This window comes from Schistocerca nitens, chromosome 2 (assembly GCF_023898315.1).
Source record: "Schistocerca nitens isolate TAMUIC-IGC-003100 chromosome 2, iqSchNite1.1, whole genome shotgun sequence".
NCBI lineage: Eukaryota > Metazoa > Arthropoda > Insecta > Orthoptera > Acrididae > Schistocerca > Schistocerca nitens.
Genome location: NC_064615.1, coordinates 1,071,725,540 through 1,071,735,928, shown reverse-complemented (window position 1 = coordinate 1,071,735,928; position 10,389 = coordinate 1,071,725,540). Strand labels below are relative to the sequence as shown.

The following is a 10,389-nucleotide window of genomic DNA, read 5'->3' as shown; positions in this document are numbered from 1 at the left end:
CAGGCAGCACGGTTCTTATAGTATCCCCGATAACCGCGAAGGGCGGGGGTCCGCATTGCAAGAAACCAAGTTTCCTGCAGAGCAAGGCAGAGAACAGGGGAAACACTCAGAAGCATCCGGAGCTCAGGCAGGTGGCGGAAATAACCGCCGCAGTTCCACTGGAGAATGGAAGCAGGAAGGGACTGGGAGGGCGTGAATGCGACTAAGAGGCAGACGGCGCCTTAGAGCCAACTGCCGCCACCGGTGGAGAGTCAGCAGTGCCCAGAGGAAAGGCCCCCAAGGGTTCCGTGAGGGCGAGATCCGCGGCAGAGGCGAGGATCTCCACCTCATCCCCGGAGCAAGGACTATGTACAGCAGGCGGTACTGAAACCGCCGGAACGTCCTTCTTCTTGGACACATTCCGTTCCTTCTTCTCGCGTCGGCCCTTAGGGTGAGAGGGCTGGGAGAGCTTCTCTGAAGGAGCATCAGAGGCTGACGACGACGCAGAAGCCCTACGACCAGCAGGTGGCGCAACCTTCAGCCACTGGCTGACATCCGGCTGGGTAGGAGAAGAAACGGAGGAAGGGAGAGCTCTGAGGGACCCCTTCCGCGAGAGAGGAACCGGCAGAGGCAACGACGGTGGAGAAGGAGGGGGAAGGATCGAGCCTCCCGGTTTTGGAGGAGATGTCACTCCCGAAATAAGCACGGGGGGAGCGACAGGTTTACCCCAATGGCTAAGGGGGCAACAGAGGAAGGCGTGCCCCCAGACACGAGGGGGGCAGACAGAGATGCATGGCCCTGAGGGCCCACTGAAGGCGGCACAGAGGAGGCGACAACCGTCGCTCGCGTAGGCGACGATAACGTGGCTGCAGCATAAGATGTTCGAATGGAAACAGGATACAACCTTTCATATTTCGGTTTTGCCTCTCGATAAGTAAGCCGGTCCAGGGTCTTACATTCCATTATCTTCCGCTCCTTATGAAGAACGGGGAAACCCGGCGAGCATGGAGAGTGGTGCTCCCCACACTTGACACATACAGGCGGAGGCGCACATGGAGAATCGGGATGAGAGGGGCGTCCGCAATCTCGACATGTAGCGCTGGATGGGCAACGGGAGGACATATGCCCAAACTTCCAGCACTGGAAGCACCGCATCAGGGGAGGGACGTATGGCTTGACGTCGCAACGGTAGACCATTACCTTGACCTTCTCGGGCAAGACATCACCCTCGAAGGCCAAGATAAAGGCAACGGTGGCCACCCTGTTAGTCTTGGGTCCTCTATGTACACGACGGACAAAACGTACACCACGTCGTTCCAAGTCGGCTCTCAGCTCGTCATCGGATTGTAACAATAGGTCACGATGGTAAATAATCCCCTGGACCATATTTAAGCTACTGTGGGGAGTGACGGTTACAGGGACGTCACCCAGCTTATCACACAAGAGCAACGCTCGTGGCTGGGATGGGGAGGACGTCTTGAGGAGGATGGACCCATTCCCCATTTCAGACAACCCCGCTACTTCCCCAAACTTATCCTCCAGGAGTTCCACAAAAAACATAGGCTTCGTCATAAGAAAGGAGTCACCATCAGTCCTGCTACAGACAAGGTATTGCGGTACGTAAGGCTCCCACTTGGCACTAGATCTACGTCCCTCCCATGGCGCAGCCAACGAGGGGAACGACTGAGGGTCATACTGCGCAGCATCAAAGTCTACTCTACCTCGCTTAGAGACGCTGGTGGCCGTGCGACCACCAGCTTGGTGTGATTTATTGCGCTTCATTGCGCCACATCCGCCCAGATGCCACCTACTCCGAACGAGGGCACTCCCCAAGGGCGCCACCCAGCCAAAGCAATGGGGACCTGGCCGATATCCCGTTTCCCGGAGTCCCCATGCCCCAGACAAGATGGGCACATACCCCTTGGCATGCATGAGGAGGAAACAGCTCAGGCATCTGTAGTGCGATCCCTGCGTGGTCAGGGGGCTAACACCAAGAGGGTACATGACGACCCCACCACAACGGACTGGCTACCGTGCTGGATTTTAGGTGTTGAAAGGGTCCACAGTTGTCGTGGGGGCTAAGAAAAGGATTGTGCACAAGACGAGAAGGAGACAACCCAGAAGATGTTGGGTGTAATCCCCCCCATACGACAATAGGGAACATGCAAGATGGTGGTGCATGAGGGACCAATAGAAAAACACCACGTAAGGTGTCCTTCCCCAAATGGCACGCACTAACAACAGAAATTTGGAAAAAAAGAGGTCAAAGCCAAGAGGGGACCATCACAGAAGGCCGAAACGTTTGAGACTCCTTTTAGTCGCCTCTTACGACAGGCAGGAATACCGCGGACCTATTCTTACCCCAGAACCCGCAGGGAGACGTTGCATTGTACCAGTACCAGTAGTAATATCAGGAGCAGCCATTTGTCCAGTGATTTCCAAAGTTGCATTGTACCAGTACCAGATGTGGTAGGAGGAGCATCCACTTCACCAGTGATTTACAATGTTGCATTGTACCAGTACCAGTAGTAGTAGCAGTAGCAATACCAGGAGCCGCCATTTCACCAGTGATTTTCAACGTTGCATTGTACCAGTACCAGTAGTAGCAGGAGCAGCTATTTCACCAGTGCTTTAGAACGTTGCATTGTACCAGTACCAGTAGTAGTAGCAGTAGCAGGAGCAGCCATATCACCAGTGATTTACAACATTGTATTGTAACAGTACCAGTAGTAGTAGCAGTACCAGGAGCAGCCATTTCACCAGTACTTTACAACGTTGCATTGTACCAGTACCAGTAGTAGTAGTAGTAGCAGGAGCATCCATTTCACCAGTGATTTACAACGTTGCATTGTACCAGAACCAGTAGTAGTAGCAGCAGGAGCAGCCATTTCACCAGCGATTTACACCGTTGCTTTGTACCAGTACCAGTAGCAGTAGCAGTAGCAGGAGCAGGAGCAGGAGCAGCCATTTCACCAGTGATTTACAACGTTGCATTGTACCAGTACCAGTAGTAGTAGCAGTAGCACGAGCAGCCATTTCACCAGTGATTTACAACGTTGCATTGTACCAGTACCAGTAGCAGTAGCAGGAGCAGCCATATCACCAGTGATTTACAACGTTGCATTGTACCAGTACCAGTAGTAGTAGCAGTAGCAGTAGCAGGAGCAGCCATATCACCAGTGATTTACAACGTTTCATTGTACCAGTACCAGTAGTAGTAGCAGAAGCAGCTATTTCACCAGTGATTTACAACGTTGCATTGTACCAGTGCCAGTAGTAGTAGCAGCAGTAGCAGGAGCAGCCATTTCACCAGTGATTTACACCGTTGCATTATACCAGTAGTAGTAGCAGTAGCAGGAGCATCCATTTCACTAGTGATTTACAACGTTGTATTGTACCAGTACCAGTAGTAGTAGCAGTAGCAGGAGCAGCCATATCACCAGTGATTTACAACGTTGCACTGTACCAGTACCAGTAGTAGTAGCAGCAGGAGCAGCCATTTCACCAGTGATTTACAACGTTGCATTGTACCAGTACCAGTAGTAGTAGCAGTAGCAGCAGCAGGAGCAGCCATCTCACCAGTGATTTACAACTTTGCATTGTATCAGTACCAGTAGCAGTAGCAGAAGCATCCATTTCACCAGTGATTTACATCTTTGCATTGTCGCAGTACAAGTAATACTAGCAGGAGCAGCCATTTCACCAGATTAACAACGTTTCATTGTACCAGTACCAGTAGTAGTAGCAGAAGTAGCTATTTCACCAGTGATTTACAACGTTGCATTGTACCAGTGCCAGTAGTAGTAGCAGCAGTAGCAGGAACAGCCATTTCACCAGTGATTTACACCGTTGCATTGTACCAGTAGTAGTAGCAGTAGCAGGAGCATCCATTTCACCAGTGATTTACAACGTTGTATTGTACCAGTACCAGTAGTAGTAGCAGTAGCAGTAGCAGGAGCAGCCATATCACCAGTGATTTACAACGTTGCACTGTACCAGTACCAGTAGTAGTAGCAGCAGGAGCAGCCATTTCACCAGTGTTTTACAACGTTGCATTGTACCAATACCAGTAGTAGTAGCAGCAGGAGCAGCTATTTCACCAATGATTTTCAACGTTGCATTGTACTAGTACCAGTAGCAGCCATTTGACCAGTGATTTCCGACGTTGCATTGTACGAGTACCAGATGTAGTAGGAGGAGCATCCATTTCACCAGTGATTTTCAACGTTGCATTTTACCAGTACCAGTAGTAGTAGCACGAGCAGGAGCATCCATTTCACCAGTAATTTACAACGTTGCATTGATGCATTACGAGTAGTAGTAGCAGGAGCTGCCATTTCACCAGTGATTTACATTGTTCCATTGAACTGGTAGCAGTACCAGTAGCAGGAGCAGGAGCAGCCATTTCACCACTGATTTACAACGTTGCATTGTGCCAGTACCAGATGTGGTAGGCTTAGCAACCATTTCACCAGTGATTTACAACGTTGCATTGTACTAGTAGCAGTAGCAGTAGCAAGAGCAGCCATTTCAATAGTGATTTTCAACGTTGCATTGTACCAGTACCAGTTGTAGAAGAAGGAGCAACAGTTTGACCAGTGATTTACAACGCTACGTTGTAGCAGCACCAGTAGTAGCAGTACGTGCAGCAATTTTTATTTTGTCAGTGACTTACTTTATTACATTTTACTTTTAGTACTACTTTGTTTGTTGTGGTCTTCAGTCCTGAGACTGGTTTGATGCAGCTCTCCATGCTACTCTATCCTGTGCAAGTTTCTTCATCTCCCAGTATCTACGGCAACCTACATGCTTCTGAATCTGCTTAGTGTATTGCCTTAATACAGCTATTTGGCAGTGTTAACGTGTTGCACCCTGTACAGTGACTGAAATATAGGACACTGATTATAGTACATGTGCATCCCTGTTGCTGAAGCTTTGTGAGAATTTATGTTCTGTAGTCCCTCAGCGACCGACGCCGCAACAACTTGTGATACTTTTCCATCCGTCTGATTCTTTCCTCCCAGGTAGTCGTTAATGTCGAATGGCAAAGGCTTCCATGTTTTGTTTCCTGGTTGTTTCCACAGGCAACCTTCAGTATTTGTTTAGTGGGAATAACAATAAGAAATTGACCATTGGATGGGGATGTCTGGATGATATAATGGAACAACAAAAAATTACAAAGGCCTATATCCTCATGGTTATGTAAGTAATGGCTAGCTTAACCTCAGGGACGATCATCTCCCAGTCTGAGACAGTTAATACCTTGACACAAGTTTCATTTATACTATGGGGTGTCTTGGTACTACACACGGAATTATTTTACCGTATTTCAAACCATGTGTTGAACCAAAAGCAGTGACATATTCTGAATGTGCCTCCCTATTATTAACTGCACCAGTTATGAAAATTGCTACCATAATTGTCGTAAATGACGCCTCAGTTACTTAAATTTGTGTCAGTTGTTGTGTCCGTATCTGCCCATTACAGAAATAGCGAAGAGTAGAACTTTTTTTATTACTGTGTCGCAATTGTTTGTCCTTTGTTGTAAATGTTAGTGATACTGTGTTATACATGCGCAGTGTGCGGCCCTAACGTTTCTGCCTTAAAATCGCGGTTGTCGAATTATCTGCAGCTGTCGGGGTCATTACCTACCCGAATTTCTTCAAGTTATTCAAACTTTTATTCGGCAGTCTCGAAGCGATTCTTTTTCTCGATGTGTAAGCGTGCAAAACATACAGCAGCAAACTAGGACACACTTTACAGGAATACGACTTTCACCAACTGCGAACAGAACAATCATCTCCCGTGGCTGGCTTGCCTTATTTGAGTGGCATAAGCGACCGTATAGACGAGCCTTGCGCGCACAGTAATTCAACCAATATTCCCGAGCAGCCACTAGGTCTGTTGAAGACTGCGTATGTTTCTGTAGATGGTCTCGTGCGAACTTCTATATGAATGTGGCAAAGTCCGTAGGATGAACACTATTCTGCTTCAAAAACAGGAACTTTTAAAATGACGTACTTTTCACTGCTATTTAATTTTTGTGACCGAACGTTCTTAAATTATTTTAAACCAACCTTTCGAAACACGCGTATATTCAAGGTGAACTCCAATAATATCTTCTGCTGAATTAAACATGATGTAGTCGCAAACGAAACTGTCAGCCCCGTTATAATTCAGTTAAAGCACACGTATCTTACGGCGCTGAACATAGGGAAACTGTCAAAGAAGACACTTACAGTCACGTTGGTTTAAGTGTCATACTTGTTTTGAGGTATTTAACCGTTTCGAGGATCCTCATCCAATATATAAGACTAATTAATGGATTACGTCGCATATGTTATCGGATTAGTATTTTGAACTCGGTTTCAATAAATTTTATCCCGCTATAGACCTGATAAAAGGTAACAAATGAAGCACCACCACTTGGTATGCAAACAAATAGTGTTTTATTTGCTATAAAAACCCACACAGCTGTTGACAACACTCTTCACATAGTTCTGCATGCTCTTCGTTCCTCATTACCAACCCTTTCATTTCCATTCAGTTGCCAAGTGCCTTCAGCACTGTGAGAAGGAAGAAGACAAGGTGCTGGTGATGAACAGGTGGGATGAAGGCCTAATGCTCTTCGTGTCGTCGTCCCCTTCTGTAACCTCTATCTTCCTGAGTACAGTTTTCCTTGAGGTATGTTAGTCAGAGGAACTGGGCGTCGTTTTTTTTCATAATGTTGTAAATGCACGTCCAGTAATTTCTACTTACTTCTGTAACCAATAGCGAGTGGGAACTGTTTTTAAATAACGTAAGGTACAAACAGAAAAACCAGCAAAGTCCACGTCCCAATTCCCTATCTCTCCCACAATGAAATACATTCGCCAAGGTTGGTCACACCACCTGTCATCCTGTTCCATTATAAAACACGGCACACATTTTTTTCTAAAAGCAAAATCCAGATTCTACAGTGACTACTGACGAAGACACCGGACGTTCACTACAGGGTGGCAGCCCATCAGCACTGCCTCACTGTGTAGCCCCCTCCCCCCTGGCCTCTGGGAGATGACGTACACGAAGGCACTCACTAGGCAGCCTGTTTACTGGCGTGGCGGCATACATGACACTAAAAGGAGAGCCTGCTCCTGGGACATCAGCGTGACAGCGCAGTCAGTACCTCCACCTGCACAGCTGGCCTTTGCCACAGCACCCACATGGCCCCTAACCTCAACGGTATGTGCCTCAACACCATCGACTCAAATTTTCATGTTTCCTAATGTCCTTAAGCGGCGGGCTGTAAGGTAATTTCAGCTGAAGAGGCCACAGAAACAATCCCTTTGTACGGCATTCCCTAATTTTCATCTAGTACGTTTCAGTATTTCTGCTCACATAACGCCATGATGCACCTAACAGCTCCGTTCTTCCCAGCTTCTGATAGCGAAACCGAGGAGTTCGTCGTTAGCGTTAAGACGCAGATCCTTAGAATTCTGCGTCCAACGCCGAGAACCTGATACAATCTCTCTTCCTACAAGACCACTATGGTGGAATTGCTTCGTAGCTGCCTACACTGGACCCTCTGTGACTTCTTGAGACGTGCACTTCCACACACCAGCCCCAATTTCGCCACAGGTACTCTATGGGCACAGAGCACTTGGCTCACGTCTTTCGGAGGGTGCCAGAATGGGTGGAGTCAACGATGCCGACTGTGGACGATCATACACAGTCGATTCCAATTGCGCCACGCTCGTACGACATGCCAAGCAGGTGTGCACACATTCCGTGGCTTCCATCTGAGGACAACCACCACTGGCCTTAGAAGTATCAAACTGGTATCTGGTTGGTTGGTTGGTTGGTTGTTTGGGGAAGGAGAGCAGACAGCGTGGTCATAGGTCTCATCGGATTAGGGAAGGATGGGGAAGGAAGTCGGCCGTGCCCTTTCAGAGGAACCATCCCGGCATTTGCCTGGAGTGATTTAGGGAAATCACGGAAAACCTAAATCAGGATGGCCGGACGCGGGATTGAACCGTCGTCCTCCCGACTGAAACTAATATCTGGATCAGAGTGATATTGAGCCAGTCCTCCGCCGGTCCCCTATAGAATGGGACTCTTTTCCAACACCAGTAACACTATCTACCAATACGGAACAGGTAACGGTACTTGCTACAAGAAATTCCAGCATAACACGTCTCTGCAGCAAGCAGAGGATACGTCGTCAATAGAAATCAAGATATACAGCAGAACTAACTGCCATTCTGCCATTCTGTACGGGGATCACAATACAGACAGGAACACATGAATATTCGCCGAATGAATGGCGGAGGGATGCTAACAACGATTTCTGGCAGCAGGTAAGCGTCGACAGCGTGCCTTTCGTTGGGGCCAGCCACTGACATTGAGGGAGAAATAAAGCCCAGCAACTGGGCTGCTGCAAAAGACTTGTAAATGTGCTGTGCCAAAGTCAAACTCAGTATCTACGTTACGTGTGTAGGGACCTTGATGCGCCCATGGACTAAATGAATTCGAGCCCCGCTTTCCATCTCCCAAGGTTACATTTGAACAAACTATCCATAATGGCATTAAAAATGTTACAGGTCACTGCAATAAGCTTTATAATAGCTGAAATCAACAGCTCACTTTGGTCGGCAAACGATGATCGAAGGGCTCACTGTGTCAAAAATCTATGGATACTCGTCACTGAACGCTGGCCCTTATTTTAGCTTGACCAGAGGTGGAAACATTCCACACGTCTTCCAGAGGGTTGAAATGACGTAATGAAGCACTGGTTGTTCAAATAAAGTGCCAATTGGAAATTTGGACAACTGAGAATGTTTTGATTCGACATTCTATTTCACAAGGGTGTTGAAGCCTGCATCAGCTAACTCCAGCCCAACAGAAGGGCTGTGAGTTAAGTTCACGAGTGGACGGTCCATTCTATGTTGTGGTCGCTGCTGCTGAGTCCAGTTATATTCACGGAGGATTATAGCAACGATGCCGATCGAAAGCTAATTGCCGCCAAAACTGTTAACTATAAGAAAGAATACTGAACAAGAAGCACAAAATAGAAGCAACAGGGGCAGCAATTTTACCAGTGATTTCCAACGTTTGCATTGTACCAGTAGTAGTAGTAGTAGTAGTAGTAGTAGTAGGCGAAGGACGAGGAGCAGCCATATCGCCAGTTATTTACAACGTTGCATTGTATCATTACCAGTAGTAGTCCTAGTAGTAGTCGTTTGAGCAGTTATATAGATAGCTGCATTACACCAATAGAAGTTGCAGGGGCAGCCATTTCACCAGTGATTTCAGACGTTGCATTGTGCCAGTACCAGTACCAGTAGTAGTGGCAGGAGCAGCCATTTCACCAGTGATTTCCGACGTTGCATTGTACCAGTACCAGTAGTAGTGGCAGGAGCAGCAATTTCACCAGTGATTTCCGACGTTGCATTGTACCAGTACCATTACACGTAGCAGGAGCAGCCATTTCACCATTGATCTCCGACGTTGCATGGTACCAGTACCAGTAGTAGTAGCAGGAGCAGCAATTTCACCAGTGATTTCCGACGTTGCATTGTACTAGTACCATTACACGTAGCAGTAGCAGCCATTTCACCAGTGATTTCCAACGTAGCATTGTACCAGTACCAGTAGTAGTACCAGGAGCAGCAATTTCACCAGTGATTTCCGACGTTGCATTGTACTAGTACCATTACAAGTAGCAGGAGCAGCCATTTCACCAGTGATTTCCGAAGTTGCATTGTAACAGTACCAGTAGTAGTGGCAGGAGCAGCCATTTCACCAGTGATTTCCGACGTTGCATTGTACCAGTACCAGTAGTAGTGGCAGGAGCAGCAATTTCACCAGTGATTTCCGACGTTGCATTGTACCAGTACCATTACAAGTAGCAGGAGCAGCCATTTCACCATTGATCTCCGACGTTGCATGGTACCAGTACCAGTAGTAGTAGCAGGAGCAGCAATTTCACCAGTGATTTCCGACGTTGCATTGTACTAGTACCATTACAAGTAGTAGGAGCAGCCATTTCACCAGTGATTTCCGACGTTGCATTGTAACAGTACCAGTAGTAGTGGCAGGAGCTGCCATTTCACCAGTGATTTCCAACGTTGCATTGTAGCTTTACCATTACAAGTAGCAGGAGCAGCCATTTCACCATTGATCTCCGTAGTTGCATTGTACCAGTACCAGTAGTAGTAGTAGTAGTAGTAGCAGGAGCTGCCATTTCCATAGCTATTTCCGACGATGCATTGTACCAGTGACAGTTGTAGTCCCAGTAGCAGTAGCAGCCATTTGACCATTGATCTAGACCTTTGCATTGTACCTCTACCAGTACTGGTACCAGGAGCTGCCATTTCACCAGTGTTTTACAACGTTGCATTGTACCAGTAGCACTACAAGTAGCAGGAGCAG

The 10,389-nt window shown here is 47.4% G+C and overlaps 1 protein-coding gene across 1 annotated transcript in view; it reads left to right on the top strand.

Moving 5' to 3' along the window:
* Positions 1–7,032: 7,032 nt before the first annotated feature.
* The window catches only part of LOC126235557 (translation initiation factor IF-2-like), a 192,387-nt gene continuing 189,030 nt past the window's right edge, over positions 7,033–10,389 (top strand). The window contains exon 1 of the mRNA XM_049944274.1: positions 7,033–7,200. Coding sequence (XP_049800231.1) covers positions 7,033–7,200 — 168 coding nt within the window. The remainder of the gene's footprint in view (positions 7,201–10,389) is intronic.